Raw genomic sequence first — 21,813 nt, forward strand, 5'->3', positions numbered from 1 at the left:
ATTTAAACGAGGAAGAGCGTCTTGCAGATGTTCATCCCTGAAAAGTTCTGCGGATCATCCAACCACACACCAGAATTGTCACCGTATTATTAGAGCTAAGATTTCCAGCCAAGGATCTCAGTTTCCTGTGGATCCCCACTATCATTTTAACCTGCAGTGGGGTTCAGGTTTGGACTTCCTAGTGCAGATTTGCTGCAGGGACAAGCACAACAGGCACTAATTTGGTGCACTGTTATGCCAACTCTGAGTAATTGTAGAAACGCTAAATAAGGTTCATTTTCACTACAATAAGCTACTTGCTCTGCTCACAGCTCCGATGGCTTACATTTCATCCTGCGAGGCTCTCTGTATCTGTATTTTGTGCCAGACATGTAAAATCTGGTAACGATAAAAGCTAATAGAGCACATTCATTATTGCAATAACTGGTTTCGCTTTCCCACTCTCCCAGAGCTTTGTATTTTGACTGCCTGATTAGCCAGCGGTGACAGCTCAGGAAATGGATTCCACCAAATCTCACAACAACCGATCTAAAATGCTCTAATCTCTGGAAAGATAAGGAGTTGCCACAGCAAAGCCAACATAAACCTGCGAGCTATGGAGGACGGGGTTGTTGTTTAGCCGCTGTTGCTAGTTAGCTACTGTACTGGATTTCAGAGACCACCCTGTATTTAAACCTTCTCACTTAACTCGACACATATCTTTTCAACACCATCTGAAGCTCGCGTCCTGGACAGCCTCAGCCGCACGGAGCCGGGTGACATTGCTTGGGGAGCTCCAGAGAGGGCACTGAAGCAGGGTGGCTCTCGCCACTCATCCCGCAAGGGTCTGTCTCATCCTGAAAGTCGCTGCAGACACGACAAGCAGCAGCTCATCTGAAATGTATTGAAATAATGGCACTGCAACTGCTCATTTAAAATAAAATATAGTGTGCTGCCTTCATTGGCCATGTCTTGGGCCATCACAGAAAATATAATCCTTGGAGCTAGGGAAAGGAAAAAAAACTTTTCTTCAGGAAGCATTGCTCTGTGTCACGGAAATCCATTCCTCTCATATCATATCCTTTATTGTAGCCATGTTGATTACTTTTATCCTCCATATTTCCTTTGTTTACTTAAAAAAAAATGCAATCAAAGGTCCCACTAAGCCCTTGAAATGCTGAACAGGAGGTTGATCAATTTGCATTATGAACAGAATCACATTGGGCATGTATCCAACAGCTTAAAACAAACAAGCAAACTTCCTATTTCCAATGTGAGCTCATTTGGCCTGAGCAGAATGTGATTTATGACCCGCTGGATATGTTAGACTGTACCCATTAGCAGGACTCCTCTATATTTTCTGGCATTGTCCGCTCGAAAAAATAATTCACTTTACTGGAATAACGCAGCTATATCCTGATGGATTTTGCCAGCAGTGCTGCGTGGTGACATGGGCTTGGAGGCAGAAACTTGCGCAGCTAATCGCTAGATTAAATTCTGCTTTCATTGACATTTGAAGTGACTCCTTGAAAGGCAGTAGAATAAGCTCTTACTTGCTAGGGTGCCTCTGAGAGCAAACGCACTCCGTTGCTGCAGGGGGTGTTAACAAGGCTCAGCATGGAGAGCTGGACCCCCTCCCACTATTTATCTTCTTGACAGGGGTATCAAAAGGTGGACTTCTCCATCCACTTTTATCTGAGAGAAGAAGCAGTAATTCTAGCAGCTGCTCCGGTTGCTTTTTGATAGTGTTGTGTCTGCAGAGCAAGCTGCTCGTCCGTGCGAAGGATGCTTGGCTGCTGGGCAGCCACACTACGTGCCTCGAGTCCCGCTCCCTTGGGAACAGCTTGCAGGGAGACGGATCTTGTCTGAGCGGAAGCAGAAGGAGAGTGATACAGGGATGAAAGAGAGGAAGAGAGGGGTGAAGGGATGGCAGAGGGCAATACAAGGTGCCTAAGAGCCAGATTTGCTCCCAAAATGTGCCCAGGATTCTGAGATCATTTGAAAACCTGTCCATGGATTGGGATGTGCAAATGGGCTGTTAACTCAGAAATACATGGCTGCGGAGCCCTTTTGAAATTATTGACTTTCTGGTTTATAGAATGAGAGGTTTGGGGTTTTTTTTTTCATGGATGTCTCTATTTCAATGGGCTTGCAACCCACTCCTGCGTGGGCTGAAGTGCAATTGCAGATGGCTTTATCTTCAGTAGGATTTTACACCTATTAGCACATATCCGCAGAGCACAGTGCGGGACTGTAGAGAGCTCAGAATGAAATGGCCCAGGTATAAGGAAGTACAGGGGTGGTAGGCCGTAAATTCAAACCCTCCTTGGGTTACGGCTCTGCCAGCTAAAGGTGTGACCACACCTGGCTGCTCTTCCCTGTTGGCTGAACTGACTTGATAGCAGGTTTTCATGAACCTGCCTCATTTTAGCTGAAGGAGTTTTGGGGTGAAAGTCATCTGTCCTCATTTAGGCATCTAATGCTAGAAAGCGAAGCATGTGTGTGTGGTCCCTTGACTTGCAAGTAAGAGAAAGGGGTATTGCCCTGCGTCACCTCCCCTTGCTTGGCCTCAGATGTGTCCCCTCTCAATACCCAGGGGAATCACATGCTGTTACCCAGCGTTGGTTAATAAAAGAAAAAAAAATACACTATTTCTTTCTTAGACTTAGAGGCAGGGGCTTAGGGTAAAACAAGTGCCAAGTGTTATTGATGGTTTCTGCTTTCTGCAGCCAGCGTGCAGGGTGCCATCATTTCAGATGTAGGCACTTCCCTGACCTCCTTTTGCTCCCGACATTGCCTGTGCTAGAAATACACAGCTCTGGCCAAAAAGCCTGGGTCCAGCGCTAGTACTCAACAGTAATATGCTTCACATAATAAACCTCTTCTTCCAAGGGTTTTTGATAAGAATTTCCATTTTTAGTTGAGGGCAAATGAACCATTCAGCCTTTATTTGTTGCTGTTGCAATTGAAGAAGGAGCAGAAGCTAATTTTTTAACTTTTCCTGTAAATAGTGCATTAATGAAGACAGATGGGTCAGCAATGTAAACAAAACCTCTATCTCAAGCTAGTTTTGTTCTGGCTTTGTTTCCCAATATAGTAAGCAAACCACCACCACCACGGTTCCCATCCTATTAACAGTGTTTGCTCTCCAAATGTTGAACTGGGTTATAAGGAAGTTTAAATTAACACTGGGCTGTAGTTTTTCAAATGCTTGAAGCAGCTGTTCAAATGCCAGGAAATCTCTTTTTTTTTTTTCATAAATGATGCACTTAGCTAGGGTTTGGCTCAGTGTTTTGCACAGAAAATGCTTAGTGGAGCTTCTTCCATTGTGCTGTAGGTGAGCGAGGCACCAAAATGCCTGACGCTGCTCCAAACTGAAGAATCTTTTGATATTTCTAGACTGCTGGAGCTTCGGTTGGCTTTGCTCCCTGAACCACGTAGGAAGAGCAGCGTGAGGATGGTGTGGGGCTCTGCCCATCTTGTCCAGGCTCAGCAAACTGCCCCAAGCGGCCCATCTGCCCAGACCGAGGGGGCTGGCGAGGCTGGGGTAGTGCTGCCAGAAAAAGTCATGCTGAACTGTCAAGCTTTAATGCTCAAGCAGCTGGGAATCTATAGCCTCGATCAGCTAGGGGAAGCACAGCAGCCGGAGCAAGCCTGGGCTCCAGGGACTGCGTCCAAGAAAGGGATAGTGCAAGGAAGCTTTGGGGAAAAATCTGCTCCTTGAGCAAGTTTTAGTCCACATGTGGAGACCTAAGAGATGTGGATCATCAGGCTTCCTAGAGCTTAGGGAAATCTGGCATGGGTGCTGAGTGTTTGCATAGGAGACAGAGCTGACTTCTTCACAGGCCAACGGACGAGTAAGATGTCTTGAAGCTCATGCTTTTCTGGAGGCATCGTGTGTTGACTTAAGAGCAGCAATCCAAGACCAAAACTCTATCCTTAACTCCCTCGCTGATACGTTATCCATGCTCCTCCTCTCTTTAATTCATTTTTTCAGCTCCCACCCTTTGCCTGTCCTGTCTATTTGGGCTGTAAGCACTTCCCAGCATTTTTTACAGCATCCAGCACAAAAGGAGCTTCACATCTGCTTATGGTTGCTCATATGTATTAAATTATAAACAGATGAAAGCGAAACTCCAACTGATGTTGATGATTTCTGTGAGAAAGGGCTGCTGCTTTGTTTAGCTGCACGCAGTAATTTAGGGAAGGCTGGCTGGCTGGCTGGCTGGCTGGCTAGATAGATTTTTCCATACTGAAGTCATATTTTAACAAAACCTTTTAAAAAATGATTTTTGTTATTAAAATTTAAGTCCAGAATCTGCTAGCATGTTGACATAAAATAGATCAGAAATGAAAGGAAAATCAATGCACACTACTATTTAATGAGAAAAATAAATTCTTTAAGAAACAGAAGAAGCCAAAGTAGTAATATGGATGAACTGATGGATGAGTGTGTAGATGGAAGGAAGGAGGAAAGCAAGAAAGAAAGAAGGAAAAAGAAAACATGCACTGGGATATTTTTTCAGGGACTTGCCGCTGACATTACTGACACTTATGGCTTTGTAGTACTGGCTCTTGTCATGCACTCACCATACTATTTGTGAGTGTCATAGCTATATGGACAGGATTACATACATGTTTAAAACAAAGTACTGTTGAGTTTGCAGAAATAGCCTTAATTTGCTATTTAAGGAAATATCTTGATAAAATAACTGTCCCCTTTTTCTGTGTTATTTTGCCTGATCTCTGCTGTCTGACTGCATGAACATCCAGCAGATGTCTTTGTCTAGTTATTTTCAATGGTAAGGTAAGGTTTTGGCAATCAAGCAGGCGTGCAGTCCTCAGAGGCACTCATTAATAAAATGAAATAATACTGTTCTGATCTCAGATTATGAACAACACAGTTGCAGCTGTGGGAGTCACAAGATGCTCAAATTTCTCCCAAAATAGCACAATCAGATACATCTTCTGTTTTACTGGTTTTCATCACAAATTCTGTTTGAGATTCTCTTCAATTAGCAGTACAGTCCATGTTTCATTATAAAGACAGGTTACTAATATCAAAAGACTGGCTGGCTCCTAACCCCAAATTGGTTTCACTGAAATTTTTACTGATCTTGTAAAAATTCACGCATGTGGTTTTACTCAGTGATAAAATTATATCTCTACACACATTTGCATGGTTTCATAATACAGCGTATAAAGGACAGTGGTGTAAAAACACACTGGTCAGATCACTGCAACGAGAACAGTCGCAGAAAAGAGATGATAAAAGCAAATGGTGGATTATCTCTCTAATGCTGGATTATCACTCCTAACAAGGTGAATGGCTTGTCTTGGCAAATAGCTGCATAAGAAGAGTGGATAGTTTGAAAGGATCTATGTGGTGACACTTCAGCCGTTGGCTACAGCAGTTCATGTCAGCAGAGCAAAATATCACACCTCTTATGAATTCTTTTAACCTGCCATTAATCGCAGAGGAAGATTGCAGCGTAGCTCAGGGGAAAGGTCTGTGAGCAGTGTCAGGCACTCACGGGCAAGATCCTCAGCAGGCGTAAAGCAATATAGTCCCATGGCGCAGCCTGCTATCTGGAAACACACAGCCCGAGTGGAGACTGCATAACTCTACAATAAACTACGCAACCGACCACTTAAAGAAATGATAGCCCTGCAAGGGTAGCTAAATATTGGACAAGACCGTGTGCGTTCCAGAATGCTATTTAAATCACTGCAGTGAACAGGTTGCAAGCAAGAGAGAGAACTGTGGTATACGGTATTTACAAACATCTAGGATGGAAAAAAAAAAATCAACAACCCAATCTCTGTGCAGCACAACTCAACAGAGAGATTCTGTGTAAAATAGGATCGGTACAAGGTTTTATCCAAGTGGGATTACATACAAGCACAAAAATAAAACATTCTGTATTCTACATTATATTACAAAGGCAGGCAGTCAATAAATAGATCAATAAATTATGAGAAGCACAGAAGAATATGTGTGAAAAATAGGTGAAATTGGTTTTAGTTAGTGCTTGATAAAGTCTTTTGTGTTCATTCCCATGAAGTGCTAGAGGGATTCTTTCAAAGACCCTTAGCACTTCCAGTGAAGATAACTTTCCCTTAAAAGTGTAAAACAGATGCAGGGACAGTACAGTAGGCTCTGCTACAGGCTAAAAGAGTCAATGTCACTTACACTTTCCCAAGAATCTGACAAATTTGCAGCTTAGTATAAATAAAGTGACGGGTCTATTGTTTCTCAGCTCTGACACCTTCTTATCACCACGATTTGTTGCAGAAGAGTGGCGGAAACATGGCATGTGACTCGATCATATATAGTTTAAGTGGGGGGGGCAATATCTTTATGAATTGACAACTTGAGCACATACATAAAGGAAAGATCCTTTCTATCTAGCTGGCACAAAGGGGTTTCCTTTTCTGTCTAGCTCTATGCAGACTACATGCAATATTACTTTGCCATTTGAGCTGGATTACACAGATGTATTGTACGTAACTTACTGGACTGACTGGGGGAACAAGTTTCTTAGCTGGTACAAACCGGCACAGCTTCAAGGATTGAAGAGAGTTAATGAGATTTATACCACCCAGAGCTCTGGGCCTTGAGAGACGACACATGGCTAATGTGACAAATCCAGCGCTGCTTTACGCAGGGTGCTTTTGCGATAAACATGCACGAGGGGCATTTCTTGCCATTGCCTGTCAGAGCACTGCACAAGCCTGGCATCGCTCCTGGGCCCATTGCAAGATGGGAAGGGAAATGGATCCCTTCTACCCTCTGGATGCCAAACCATCCCTGACAGGGTGTCTTTTACCTTTAACCAAGACTGGGAAAGATTAAAGAAAGGATAAAATAGAAAACCTAACAATGTGTTGTGCCTCAGTGATTTAGGAGCCTGAGACTTATCAGGACTTAAGATCTACAGAGATCATTTTTCAAAGGCATCTGGGCATGTAAAGATTTTGACAGATTCTACACAACAGCTAAAGAATCTAGGTATGCATCACTCATAATTCACCTAGCTTTGATAGCTCTGGAAATACCTTTAGGTGCCAATCAACATTTAAAAAGTACAAGAATATGTAGCCTTGTTTCTATGAATTTGAATTTGCCCCTTTTTGGCATGAAGAGCCCCCCAAAACAATCCAGTGATCTGGTCTGTGCCCTGACATGAAGAGAGACTCAGTCATAATTTGGACAGGAAAGAATAGCAAGAAGCAAGCAATGGAACAAAATATACATTCCCTACAGTCGTATGACTTGCCCATTCCCCGTGACAGGAAACATACAATTATCTGTACATGCCTCATTAAATAACCTCATTAAATAGGAAACCCAAAATGTACAAATTTACAGACTGAATCATTAAATACTTCCCCTGTGCACTCCCCCGTGCATGCATTCCTACTATCTGCAGCCACACTCTGATACCACCATGCCCTCGTATTTGAACTTGTAGGTGACAACCCCTGCATCTAAGTAGAGAATAGAGATGGGATCAAGCTTGGTGGGCACACAGCAGGCCTTGGAGGCTTTCTGGGGATTCTTCAGGTGAACCAAAGTCTGGACAATGGCATGTTTCGTTGGTGTGACGTGCTCTGTTAAGGGGTAGGCGCACACTCCGTGGCACTCATAGGCTTCGTATCCCGCTGGGGCGATGATCCAGGAATCCCAGCCAATCTCCTTGAAATCTATGTAAAGCGGAGTCTTTTTGCAGTAGTTGCCTTTTGCGTTCCTCCGGATTCGGGCAGTAGAATCATAAATGATGTTGGAGCGCATCTGGAGCAGTGCCTCCTCGCCTGGCCGGTTGTGGAAGTTGCCAACCTCCAGGTTCTCTAAGTCCAGGAGCTGCTCATGGTCTATCATTTCATTCAGTTCTTGCTTCTCCTCTTTTTTGTCATTGCTTTGGTCATCAGAGAACACAATCAACAGGGGCACATGCTTGGCCTCAGAGTTGATGTCGATATCGAGTTTCCCCTCTCCGTTCTGCTCCTCCCCTTCCCTGCTCTCTATATGAACTTCCAGCCGGTGTGTGGTCAGGCCTGCCCTTCGCCAGCGCCTGATGGCTTCGGTGACCTCGAAGGTTTCCCACTCGCTGTTTTTGCCATAGATCTGCCTAGATGCAAGTGCCACCATCTTTCTCTCTTCTCCTACCCCCATGTGGTCATTTTCCAGCACTTCAAAAATGGTGACCTTCCGATCAAGCCCGTCATAGAGCATTCGGTCCCGCTCCACCAAGGTGTAGAGCCTCAGCTCCGCCATGGTGATTTCTTCATGATGAGGGATGGATACATTGAATAGAAGGGGGTATTTCCGAATTCCTACAACACCAATAGGGTGGGAAGCCAAGTCTAGAAATGACAAAGATCAAATATTTTAGAAGGGTCAATACATCCAGCACATCTGACATGTTTTGCATTCCTTTGGTTTCAGCGGAACATTTCTAGGAGAGTGGTTTTGCATTGTTTCCCAAAACCATACTTGAATGATCAATAAAAGGCCTATTTTATTCTAGCTCTCTAAGGATGGTGAGATCCCAGCCATGACAAAGTCAGTAAACCTGGATTTATAGATTCTCTTTCTATCGCCATGGCTTTCAGGGACTTTCTTGACACCTGGTAGGATTGCATGTTAAAAATGCCTTGCCAAATACTGAAATGAAATCGCTTCTAGATTGCTGCACAGCAACTGTTTAACAAATAGGAGAAAATGTTACTCAGTATAGGAGAGGAAGAGAAGAACAATATGGCACTGGAGTGAACATGAGAGACAGTCAGATGACATGTAACCTGTGTATGCAGAAATGGCAGGCTGTATTTGTATCTGCTTATTATTTCTGTGCTAGCAAGTGTTTCCTTCTGCTCAAACATCATCAGCAACTGAAAGGGCCAGGCATTAAGAGAGGAAAAGTTGCTTGGGAAGATGTAAAGGCACCTTGTTAGGAGAAGCAGGCAGTGATCACCCGATCTAAAACCCGCCAGTCAACAGAAATCCTGCCACAGATTCAACGGGTTTGAAGTGAACTAAGCCAAACAGCTGTATTCAGTCAGGCACTTTTGGCAGTTTTAGTTAATAAAACATATAAGAAGCACATAATATCTGCTTGTCAGTCAGTCTGTCTGTTGTATCTGCATTGTTTGTTTATACATGGGCAATATGCATTTCTTCACGCAATACAGGCATCTTAGCTAATAATGACTGTGCTTTTGTTGCTGGATTACTGTGCTGTCGCTCGTAGCTCAGCGGACAGACTAGGACATACAGACTATGGGTGACATTTCTGCAAGGCCTGAGGGGGCAAATGGCTTGGGATCTATTACTGTCTTCATCTCTGACTTCTCCAATTTTGATATGTTTGTAGAAAAATGACACTGATAATGCTGCAAGTATTGGCCATACTCCATCAGTGCACTTACGCAAGCACGTGAGTTGTCCTACTGACATGAAGTGGGCTTTGAGGCACCTGCCTGTTTTTTTTTTTCCTGTTTGCATCTCCATCCGCTCATAAACAAAAAAGCAAAGGGCAATTCTGGTTGCCTCTCCCTTCCCATCAACTGATGAAGGTGGGGTATGCTCCAGGGTGGGAGTAGATTGCAGGCTAAAAGGCAGTGCTACTCAAGCACAGGAGTACTTCAGCCACAACCTCTCAAGTGGAAGAAATCTTTATGATTTCCCAACCCTTAGTATGCTAAAGCAAATCTGCAGTCATTACAGACAATGACAGGGTGGAGAAATGCCACCTGGCCATCTAGAAGATGAGCACAAGTAATTCACCAGGAGGGAGGGGAAGGCCACACCATCTGTAAGAAGCTGGGTGAGTGCTAGCAAGGAGCGAGAAGTGTTCATTTATAAGTCAGGATGCGGCTTTGCTCTTTAGTTAGGAAACTTATAGAGTGAAATATCCCTTTTAGTTACCAGTGCACCCCTGACAGGGTCTGCAAGGGTGATCTGAAGTCCATTGGAAAAGAAAAGTTTAGCTTAAGACCTTTATTCAAGTTTTAAGAAATGGTAGGATATTACAATCCCATTTGCAACAGAGACATTATGCTCCATGGGTTAAAACAACTAGCTTCTTTCAGCTGTTTATATTTCTATAATCTCGTTACAGTAATAACAAAGTTAATAAAGGATTTAATGAATAATAATGAAAGAACAGTTACTGACGATTTTCAATAAGCAGCTGAATAAAAAGCTTCATGATATGATCTGTTCCTAGTGTCCTGATAATTGAAAGTAATTCACTTTCTCTATAAAAAAACTCTTCGTGCATGAAATGAGCGGTTCTTAGCTTCATGGACTTTCAAGACAGATAAAAAACATTAACTGCAACAGTCCCTGTAACTATATGAGTTTATGAAGGTGATGTGTTAACATAAGGAGTCTCACCTTGCATCTGCTGTTTTGGATTAGAAGTGAGAAAAACACAGAAAAGACAGAAAGCTGCACCAAGATTACTCTATCCGGTGCAGAACTTCTGCAGCCATGAAAAAGCTATGGAATATCTCCATCATGTTTACAGACAGGCACAGAATCGTGAATTGCTGCATGTGTTACTGGTCATAGGTCAGTCTGTACCATTTTCAATGCTGTAAGCCTAGAACCATTTCAGCCTTGCCAGTGAAACGGTTTCAGATTTACCTCAGTAAATCACACTGCATTTTGTTCTTTAGCATATTGTACTTGCCAAATTTTATCTGATTTATTTCTCCTGAATAGTGGAAATTGGAGAAAAGAACAATGCTTGTTTCTGTGTATTTCTTCATTTATACTGATGATCAGTTACTAGGCAAGACTATTCAGATGAGTAACAGTTCACTAGCAGGTGTAACTGGTTTGCTATCAGTCCTTCAATAAATTTAATGTCATATTACCACAATGCAGAAAAAGAATACGTAAAGAAGATTTAAACTGCAGTGCCTCTTCAAACCGGAAACGTGTTGCTGGTAAAGAGTGCCAAGGCCTGGCAGAAATGAAGAAAAGACCAGCACTGCTGGATCCTCTCCTGGCACCTCACTGCATTGCCAAACTGAAATGACTTGCACACAACCTTCTCCTGATAGTTTGTCATCTTGAATTTGCGAATGTCAGAAAAAATCAGTGTTATATTTCATTAATTAGACTGATGAGGAATGAGAGAAGATCCACAGCAATTTGAACAGTTGCATGTACCTCTGAGTAGTTAAAAAGAATCAAAGCACTTGTATTTGCAAAGTGGAATATTTTGGGTTTGGAAATGACTACCTGAAAAATATTTTTAACATGTAGCCTGTATTGGTGCTAATAGCTACTGACACAAAAACATTTGAATGACAGCACTGAAATGTTATCTTTTCCTCGTTAAAGTGAGGGAAAATGTTGAAGCAGAAACATAGAGAGAATCACCTAAGCTCACAATTGGTCTTTTCTCGGTTCTTTTTTTTTTTTTTAATTAGGAAATGTTCTGCTCCTCCAAAGCAAAATCTGAAGTTTATCCAAATTCAGCTTCACGTATTTCTATATATTTGCTGGGCTATGCTCAGACATCAAAGGAAGAAAACGTTACAATTCCCATGAGGATCAGTAGTGGAAGGATATTAATAGAAAGCCATATACTGCACCTTTGAACGGCATGTGAAAACATTTTGCCCCTTAATTTCAAATTTGACTTAAGCTATCCATCTGAAAATCAAACAGCTAATTGCAAATGATATGTGTGATTACAGGGATAATAAAAACACACCCAAATTATACTTACTGCTGTACAGACATAAAAGAAACAACTTCTTCCCCCCAAACCTTACAATCTCAAAAGCAAAGGAAAAAGGATCTATCTCACAAAAAGTGGGATCTGTGTAAAATTGGTACAGTGTTAGCTCCCTATTTCCAATGGCCTCTTCACTGAAAGGCCTTTTTCCCCCTAGTGCTCTTCATGCTCCATACCTGGTAAATATTATTTCACGCTGACTGTAAGGGTATCCTTTTCGATTTGGTTCTCCTACAGACGCACATTTCTTACCTTCATTTTTGAAGCTCCTAATAATATTTGCAGATGGCATAGATGTCCTATCGGTGGCAAACTTGTTGTACAGCTCTAGCATGTACTCTGGTGGGTCCACCTTGGCTGCTTCGTGCAGGGGAATGTCAGAAAGGTTCAATGTCTTCAGGAACTCATTTTTCATATTCTGAAGCAGCGTGTTGAAATCAACACCATCCTGCTCGGAGAGCACCTCGTCAAAAAGAGGCACGTCTTCCTCCAAGGAAGAGTGCTCCAAGCTCAGGATGGGACTGCAAGAGGCAAGGTGAACCAAGAGAGAGAGGACAGCCCACAGCTGGAGGACTACAAAATCCATGACTTCACTCTAACCTCCAACCACACTCAACAAGCTTTAGCTCTCGTGTGGGCTAAGTGGCGGTTTTATCCCCTGGGTTGTACGCAGCTTGTGTCACAGAGAGATGACAAGTTTGGAAGCTCTTGTCTTGAAACTTGTGATCCATCCCGTCTCTCTCTCCCTGCCCCCTCCCTTTTTCTTCACCCTTCCCCCTCCCCAAAACCAGGTCTCAGTAATTGGATATGGCTTGCTCTCTTCTATGGTTGCCTTGCCTCTCTTATCTCGTGTAGTGTAAGCTGTTCACCAGATTCGTTGCTATCTCGCAATCCCCTTTCCCTTAATGAGCATTTTGTAAACATTCTGCGCTAGGACACTAGGAGATAGGACAAGTTTCTCCTCAAGAGGAATTGCCCTTTCTTTTTGTCTCCTGGTAGCTGACTTTCTCTGGTGTGTATGACCAACTTTTTGCCACGCAGATTTCAAGCTGGCATGTAAATTCTACAGAGCCTGTATCCAAACTTATGAATTCTGCACCAAGGGCAATGAAGAGCCCCTTTAAGGCAACAAAACTGCCCTTTGTAAAAATACTGTAGAGCTAAATGTTTATATTTTACTTACAAAGAAACCTCTTTGGGATAAAGTCCATTCTTCTGTGCTTCTACAGCCTCTAGCACACGAGAAGAGCTCCAGGTACTGCCACAGTTTTGGGGTCACAAGGCCCTGAACACAGAGGAGCAGATGAGCTCAAGATATTTGGGTGAGGAGGGTCTCCCACATTGCAACTCTGAAGCTGTGCTTTGCCAGGGCTCCACTGGAAAAAGCCTTTTGAAGAAAGAGTGAGCACAAGTTAGGGAAGAGCAGAACATGGCTTTCAAAGCTAAGCCTAGATTCCTTTTGTGCAGACACCATGCACCTGCATTGGCACCACAGAATTTAGTGATAAAGGGAAAGTAATAAGTATCTTTTGCCATGCTTATTTTTGCTACAAAGCGCTCTTTCCTGATCTGAACATTAACACTAGCTGAATGGGAATAGGCTCAGTGCTGTATGACATATAAATGCTCAGAAACAGAGGGAGGACTGGAATATTTGCAAATGGTTCATAAAATCTTTATTTCCTTCTGTACCTTATTTATCTGACTCGGCAGGTTACAGTTATCCTTGATTTAGTCACAGTACCCCCCAGTCAGATTGTCTAAAAATGACTGAAAATACACAAAGGTCTACAGACTACTCTTAATTCACCACTCACCTTTGCATCACTTAAAATGGCCCAAAGATATTAGGTGGGTAATGTGGGAATGTTTTTTGCAAAAATACACGCTAAAACTATTTAGCAGCACTTTTCTGTTAGAACATGCAAATTTCAACAAAATGCACATGCAAAAAAAATGTCAAAATTATTTTTCATCTAGTTTTTAGGTAACATTGCCTTCTTAAAATGTCCTGGTTGTTCACAGACTTTTCAAAGTGCCCCGGTTTTGGCAACAGGGCTGGAGCTCAGCTCCTTGGCCCCAGTGGTCCAACACTCAAGATAAAGTGATCTCTTTTCATTAGCACTACTGAGTTTCTCTCTACAAGCACTACAGAGCTTAGCCCAAAGAGGAAACCTCCACAGATCTGCTGAGTTTTCTGGACTCTGCTTCTCCATTCTGGCTAAACACATCCAGCCATTTGTTACCACAGCTCTAAAACTTTCTGTCTTCTTCAATAACCGAGTCTATCCTTGGCACAAGCGGCCACAGCTCCAGCTGACTTCATTAGAATGAATACTCAGTCCTGGCTGTTTTAAAATCATGCTTTCTATATATTGGATTTTTTTCACAAATATTAATACATCTCTGTGAAAATAATGTTTAGTATTAATGCCATGGATTCAGGCATCAGCATGGCTTTTTTTATCTTGTTTCATTCAACTCATCTTCTAAATATGGAGAACTTGACAATAAAAGCTAAACCCATTATCAAGGTCTCTGGTATTGCTACAGTACTTTGGAAGTGGATATTTGAGCTCAGAAAGATTAATTTAGATCTCAGTGTGGATTTCACAGTTATCTGTGCAAGCTTATCTATAAATCCTCTGCAGCCTTATCAAAGACTCATCCCATGACTACTGTGGCTTTCCAGAGCTAAGCACAGAAAAACTTAGGGAAATTTTGGAGCTGAATCCAGGTCACTTCTGTTCATTAAGTTAAGAAGAAAAGCACAATCTTCTTTTTGTCGGTGATTCATCACCTCACTATGCTGAACTTACTTCCATAGGGAAATGAGATTAACCTTGAGAATGGGGAGAAAAGACTGCAGGGCACACAGCCTTAACTCTTTTATGCAGCACAATAACTGGCTCCTCTAAAGCAAGGTCTTTGGGATGGCTTCTCACAGTCAGTTGGACAGGTAGTAGTTTTGTAATAAGAGCATAGTACCTACAGAAATTGTTTCAAAAGGTCATTTGTTTGCTTAAATATTATTTTCAGAAAGGCACTGACTTCATATATAAAAGCACACATTTTTAAAATTAAGGAGGTAAGCACCTTGTAAGAGCTACTGCCTGTTGGAAGGTAACAGGTGCTGAAACTTCTCAGCGCTTCACAGCCTTATCCTTCGTGCTCATAGCTGTTCTTCCTTCTCAGACAACCAGGAATAATGGCTTGAACGCATAGGCAGCAGCACAAAGATATGCCTTGCAGAGCTTGTAAACACTGGGATGTAGAGTATTGCAGGGCTTCCTTCTGAGGATTTTGGGTTTGCTATGAGATTTAGGTAAAGGTTTTGAATGTAAAAGGAAGTTTTAGAGTGTTTGCTCTGAGATTTTTAGTTGAATCCCCTCTCTCACTACGAGTGCACTGGCTATTTTGAGGACAGCATCTGGCTCTTAATCACACATTGAGTCAAATTCTCCTCTTTGTTACTCTGGTGTTAATCACATAAACAATTCTAGAGTCAGAGGAGTTTTTCCAGGTTCACTCCTCTTTAACATAGATTAAAGCTTAATCTGCTGTGCAACTGCAGTTTGCTGGGTGACAAAACTGAACAGCGTTAGTTTAACTGCTCCGGCAGTGACATAAGCAGAGCTGATGCTGCCTTGGAGAAGAGGCTGGACTAGTGACCTAGGTTCTGCTAAGTCCAGACATATTTTCTATGATTCTGTAATTTCACACCCTGCAGATGTAAATACATAAGTAAAAGCTGCACACAGTGATCTGACATAAATTTCCTAACCCACAAATATGTCACCTTGATTCAGTGACTCATTAGGAACACAATTACTGCTCAGACACTCTAGCTCTCTTTGCATTTCTGTTCTTGTTTTGGTAACTCCATGAACAATAGCATACTGAAGGGCAATGCAGCCTGCTGTGTTATATACAAACCAGCTTTTGCTGCGTTTTTTAGCTTATTCAATTTAGACCCTGCTGGGGATTTGCCAGATGAGCAGTACCCATAGAGTATATCTGATATAAAAGCAGCTTCCCATTTCCTTAGGTTATAAGCTGATGAATTTAACACATGCATATTTTTTGCTGAATTAAAATGTTTAACAGGAGGACTTTATTTCATGTCACTGAAATGAAGAGGCTTGGCCTTCCCCTGGAAAGGAAACTGCCCTCAAGAAATCTATGCTAAACAGATTAACCAAGCTAGCTGGAGAAGGAACATTAATAATCATTACTGTTTAATTGTTATCAAATTTATAGCATAAATGATGAGACCATTTCATTAGGAATAAATTAGGTATCAGGCAGGCAGAGTTGCAGAAAGGGCTCTTGGCCATCATTCCTAGGAAGTTTGTGTTTATTTCTTCAGTGAATTTGCACAAGAAAACATAGCTAATGAGAACCTGAGCTTCTGCACTGATCCTGCAACATTCAGCACATGCACAACATTGTTTAATTCATGTTTTGCCCTTCTGCTGAAGTTCGAAAATGTTCTTCTGGTGGAGGTGGCATTACAGGTTGGACACTCTCCATTTGTATGCCCTGGTGAGAACTGGATGAATAAAAGCCACTAGGAGAGCAAAAAGAGGGTCTTTCCCTCCCACGGCACTGAGCAGATCAGGCATGAATGTGAGAGCAGTTGATGCCAGCGGTAGCTGAGGGTACGCAGCAACTCCAGGGAACAGTTCAGCTGTCGAAAGGGTCAGCCCCAAAGGTTGTGTGGCTCCAAAATAGCCTCTAATCTCAGGCACCCCACAACTTCCTCTGAGCTGATGCCTCCGTGGCTTCTTCCGTCAAGAGGCAGCAGAAGAGCACGGGTTTGAGCAGGAATGTGTGAAGCAAGCCCAGGGCTGAAAGGCTAGAAAGCGAAACAGGGCTTTACGAAGTGTCAAGGTCGACGATACACAATGATTGAAAGGGTGTGATGCTCCTCCGGGTAAGAGGAAGTGGGGAAAAAGAATGTGAAGTGTTTTTTAAGCATCCTCACCCTTCTCTAGTCTGATTTTCTTCAAGGAGGAACACCTGTTCTCATTAACACACTCAGAACAGACTGGGACGTGAAATCTTTTCCAGGAGAGAGTGACTAATGTTTGCTTGTCCTGGCCTTTTTGGACATAAACAGTTCCTCAGTGAATAAAATGAAAGTTTGCTAGTTAGTTATAATAAGTTCACATGTAGTTCCTCCGCATGTAATTCAGTCAGGTAGATTTTGGCTCAGTAGTCCATATCTTAAGAAATTATAATAATATTTTAAAATTAGATTGGTATTAAATATTAGGCTTTTTATATTTCTTTTTCTCTTTCAGAATTTTTTTAATGGATTTTATTGAAAGAGTGTCTCAGAAAATACCACCAAACAAACCCAAAGTGATTAAGGTTTCAGTAGAGAAAAAATAGAATTGTTCTGGGTTTAAGTACAGAAGCTGAAAACCAAATATTCCTCAGAGATTCCTTTTCGGGGGAAAATATTTGAAGAGAGATATTTGATGAAAATTTATCCAAATAAATATTTGCAGAGGAGAGGAATATAAAAACATTCCCTGTTCTGCTTAAACATGAATAGAAATACCCCTCCCAGTTAAAGCTGTGGCTGGGATGTGGAGGAAAGAGCATTTGATGTCAAATTTCACACGGGAAGGATTTGCATCCAGTATGGGCTTTTTGAGACTTTTGTTACAGATCTTCAAACTGCAACTCCAAATCCCCTTATTTAGTGCAGGAGAGACAGGAAACCAAACAAGCCCTGGACATTTCCAGTTTCCTATGATCTCTGAGAGCATTACAGTTCTCATTTAAACTTCATGGTTATTTGTCAGCAACACTGTTAGATGTATGTTTGTGCAATACGTAAAAAACAAATCCTGTCCCCTAAGAACTTACACTGTATATAAAGAAGAGAGACACAGGATAGCAAAGGGAAACATCCCTGTTTCATAGAACAAGGAAATTTATCAAATGACTTGTCCAAGGTCACACAGGATATCGACAGCGGAGGCAATGATTGTGCCGAGATTTCTGGAATTCAAAATATAACGTCCTGCTTTCACCACAAGAAAATATCCCCTTCCATCCTGCTTCTGCAAGTGGTTTTCCTTATAGCACAAGTGACCCTTTGTTTCTATGTTAAAACCTTTGAGAAAAACCTAATGTCAAGCTTGAGTGTCTTCTCAATAGGACGCAGAGAGCTGTCACTTTCAGCCAAATGACTGCTTTTGCCCATAAGTAAGATAGGATTAATGAAAGATAAAAACATGTCCTTTCATAGGAAAATAGGAATGTGCCATGCTTTCTGAGTCAGGATGTGTATTATATCAAGGCAAAAGGTGCCTTGGTGATGTTAATCAGCCCTTAAAAACTCAGAGATAAATCTAAAAAACCCACAATTTTTTACACTGCAGTGTTAACAGGTATCGCCATAAGATGCATCTCTATCACAGTATTTTGATCAAACCTCAACATCCAGACTGAACTAACAGGAAGGCATCTTGTCCAGATGTTTTTTTAAATTCAGATTGGGCAAATTTTAAATCCTTTCCAAAATCTGAGGCTATATAAGTACAGCGATTTTGGTTCAAGGCTGCTCTCTAACAAGGATGACACAGATGCCATTTCAGAGAAGTAGGAGAGTGATGTAAACTAATGCGTTCCAGTGACCATCACAGCATATGAGCTGAAGTTTTCCAAAATACAGGCAAGAAATTATTACAAAAATGCCCCACAATGGTCTCTGTCAGAAGATGGCTGTGGCATGAGGTAACTGTTGGATGTGATATGGGAGATAAAGAAGAGTGTGACACTGACAGTGTGATGAGCTTGCAATGGAATAACTAAAATTAGTTTCCATTCCTGCATCTCCCTAAGTCCTTACTGTTGTATGCCTTGGTTCATCGTTGCTCTGGATTTCCTTTCCATAAATGGGCCGTTCCCACCAGCTCTCTGTTCCAATTTTGGATGTCACTGGAAATTGAAAAGATGGTGTTTAAAGAAAGAGTGGGGAGGGAGAAGTGTAACAATGCATTACAACTAAAGTGATTGAGAAAAAGAAAAGCAAGGAGGAGAAGGAAAGTCACTGTGTAGCCATACAGGCAGGGAACTACTTACACCTCTTTGTGTGCCTTCGGAGACAACACTGAAATGTGCATCAATAGCTTTATATGGGAAGCCAGCGGAACGTCTCATCCATCAGCTATTTCCAGGCAAGTGAAAAAAGAATGGGGGAAGTACTAATGAACAGCGCAGAGAAACTACCTGCATGATTACTGGCAATTCCCTTTCCTCTACTCACTTTTTCCTGCTGAGGCGGCAAAGTCTCTAGGAAGGGAGTCCATCACTGCACATTTGCACTAGTGCAACAGAGACCTGGTCTCAGCTGCAGGTCATTGGTCATGCTGCAGTATAAATAATGATAAGCAGAGATCTTCAAGCCAGCACAAAGCCTGAGCAACTGAAACAGAAAGCACAGGGCTGCAATAGCTGGACATTGCCTTCCTGGAAGTGTTCTGTCAGTCACGTGCAGCAAATTCACTGCAAACACATGTCCTCGTTGTCGCTGCAAGTTCCAGCTCCCTGTGGGCTCATAGACTGGACAGTTATTCGGAAGAGCTGCCATTTTCTAGCCTGACTGGGTTTTCCAAATATTTATCAGGAAATTTGTGCTATTAGCTGCTCGAGTACATACATCAGTATCATTGTGAAAGAACAACACGCAGACAAATTCTCTGATCCTTATGTGAGAAAGACAAAGCAGGCTCTTGCTATTGCATCTGCTTCTGTAAATTCTAGCATTCAGTCTTTCCATTTTCCTGCTAGTCCTCAAAATACAGCAACATAGGCTAACAAAGTGCTTACATTTAGCACGAATATTTTCAGGAGCATTAGGCTAAATATTTGCACATGTCATTTATTCGATGGGAGCTGTCTCAAGAAACCGATTGATTTGCCTGCAACCCTGCTATATGGGTATATGCCTCCATGCACAAATAGAGATCCTTACTAATATACAAAGGTCATTTAAAATTTAGTAGCTGTGAAGGTCACAAAATTCACTAATTCAGGCTAACACGGTGGGACAGGGCAAAAAATAAATTAATTAATATTTGAGATCTGCACACACAAAGTGATTGTACTGTAGTGCTAATTAACAGCAGAGCGGGCAAGCTGTTTAATAATACCAGGAGTTTTAACTCTGCCAGCTTTTTATCGTACTTGCTTCACAGCATAGTTTAATAGAGAAAGGTCAAGAGAAAGTTTTAATTCTACATTTTTGAAATTCCTTCTCTCGTCATCTAGTTATTTTATGTAGCTTCGGTATTCATTTGGGTGTTAAACTTCGGACAAGTCACTGAACAGCTTCAGTGACGCTGACAAAAGCAAGACTCCTGAACAGAGCTTTACAGAAATCTCCAAAACTGTTCCTCTGTCATTGTCAGCTGTGTCCAAGTAGGCTGTTTGAGGAATACCATTCTCTTCCTTAATGAGAATTCCATTTAAAATATTCCCAAAGCCCTAAAAGGACAAAGTTCTTGGGAACAATTACTAAACGCATCCTGGCCTTGGTTTTTAAAACTATGGATTTTTAATCATAAACAATTGGTCGGAAGAAAACAGGTTCTGTTTACCAGAAATTATTTTGTTGACAACTTTGATTAATAACTTGAAACTATTTGACTACTTTAGTACTTAAGCAGAGCTGGAACTTTTTATGTCAAATATAAGCAATGTCTCAGTGTGACACGGTAATTACAAATCCAACAGCTCATAATCACCTTGACAGAACATGAAAAAGAAAAATTAGGCAAGCATGTCTAATATTTATTCTGTTTTTTGATGTTAGGATTGGGATCACATGAGGAAAATAAATTGTGTGTAACACTAGGAGAGAGTGATTCAGTAAAAAAAATCCTGTTTAAATAAAACTTTTAAAACCAAAAAATTAAAATGTTTTACATCTGAGTTTCTGTAACTTGATGATTGTAATTATATAGGATAAAGCGGGACTGTTAGTGGCTGCTCTTAGTTATGTTTATCACACAGGTTAACATCAGATTTTGTCTTTTCTATCCTTTGTGAGGAAATTGTATAGAAGTTTTGATTAATTCTGGCTTAGATCACAGGAAAAATTCTAAACATGGTTTGGCCCTCCTAGATTATGTGGTGTTGTGCTCTTTGTGTGTCCTTTTCATCGGCAAATGAATGAAGAAATTCACTTTTGTGTGCTTATTATTTCCAGTACAGAAGAAATGGGTCAGTGATTATACTCCAAACCGGGAACAAAGCAATATTCTACTTTTCTTATAAAATTACATTAGAACTTGCTGAAAAATTTGCAGCAACCCTTTTCCCTCCCTTCCCTTTTTAAAAAAGCCTCTAGAATCTTTAAACTTATGGTTTTCTGTTGCCAAAACCATCAGAGAGAGAGGGGAACTATTTTAGAGTTGTTCATTATTTTTTGTGAAAGTTCAAAAAATTCAGAGAAAAATATTAATAAAAATTAATTTTTGCCATTTGGTTTATTTTTCTAAAGGGGAAAAACTTATTCCCAGCTCAGTTATAATTGCAGGGGATTTGCTTGTCTGCTTCTGATTTTAAGGTCTGGCTTCAGCAGCTTTATTTGTTAGGCTGCTCAAAATACATATGTATTAGTTAGCATTATTGAGGAATTTGATCAAGTGCTGTTAATACCTCAGCTCATGAGGCAACTGCTGAATTCTCCTCACCTGCCTTCACGAAAAACCTTACGGATACCCAAGAGCAACATCAGACTGAAGGGCTAATTGGTCTCCAAATTTGAATAACATACCAAAAATATGACTTTACCTTAAGAGCTTTTTAAAACCACAATGTACACAAAAAATGAGAGTCCCTAGATAATAACTCTAGGTAAAACATATTTACAGCCAGGAAACTTCCCTCATTGATACTCAGCAGGTTGTCTTCTGATTAGCCATCACATCAGTTAGAGATGATTTTTGTGGCAGTGTATGCAGATAAAGACCTCTCTCTCTCTTTCTCTCAGGTACATTTGTACTGCGTTAACACTTGTGAGGTTCAGGAGCTTGAAAATACATTCTAATCA

The 21,813-nt window shown here is 41.4% G+C and overlaps 1 protein-coding gene across 1 annotated transcript; it reads right to left on the reverse strand.

Annotated features, from left to right (window-relative positions):
- Positions 1-7,402: 7,402 nt before the first annotated feature.
- Positions 7,403-12,324, reverse strand: BMP10 (bone morphogenetic protein 10). Its single transcript, XM_067312465.1, has 2 exons — positions 11,991-12,324; positions 7,403-8,346 (listed from the first exon to the last, which is right to left on the reverse strand). Exons 1-2 carry the CDS (start codon positions 12,322-12,324, stop codon positions 7,403-7,405), a joined length of 1,278 nt encoding a protein of 425 aa, XP_067168566.1.
- Between the last annotated feature and the right edge of the window lie 9,489 nt (positions 12,325-21,813).

Source organism: Apteryx mantelli, chromosome 29 (assembly GCF_036417845.1).
Source record: "Apteryx mantelli isolate bAptMan1 chromosome 29, bAptMan1.hap1, whole genome shotgun sequence".
Lineage (NCBI taxonomy): Eukaryota > Metazoa > Chordata > Aves > Apterygiformes > Apterygidae > Apteryx > Apteryx mantelli.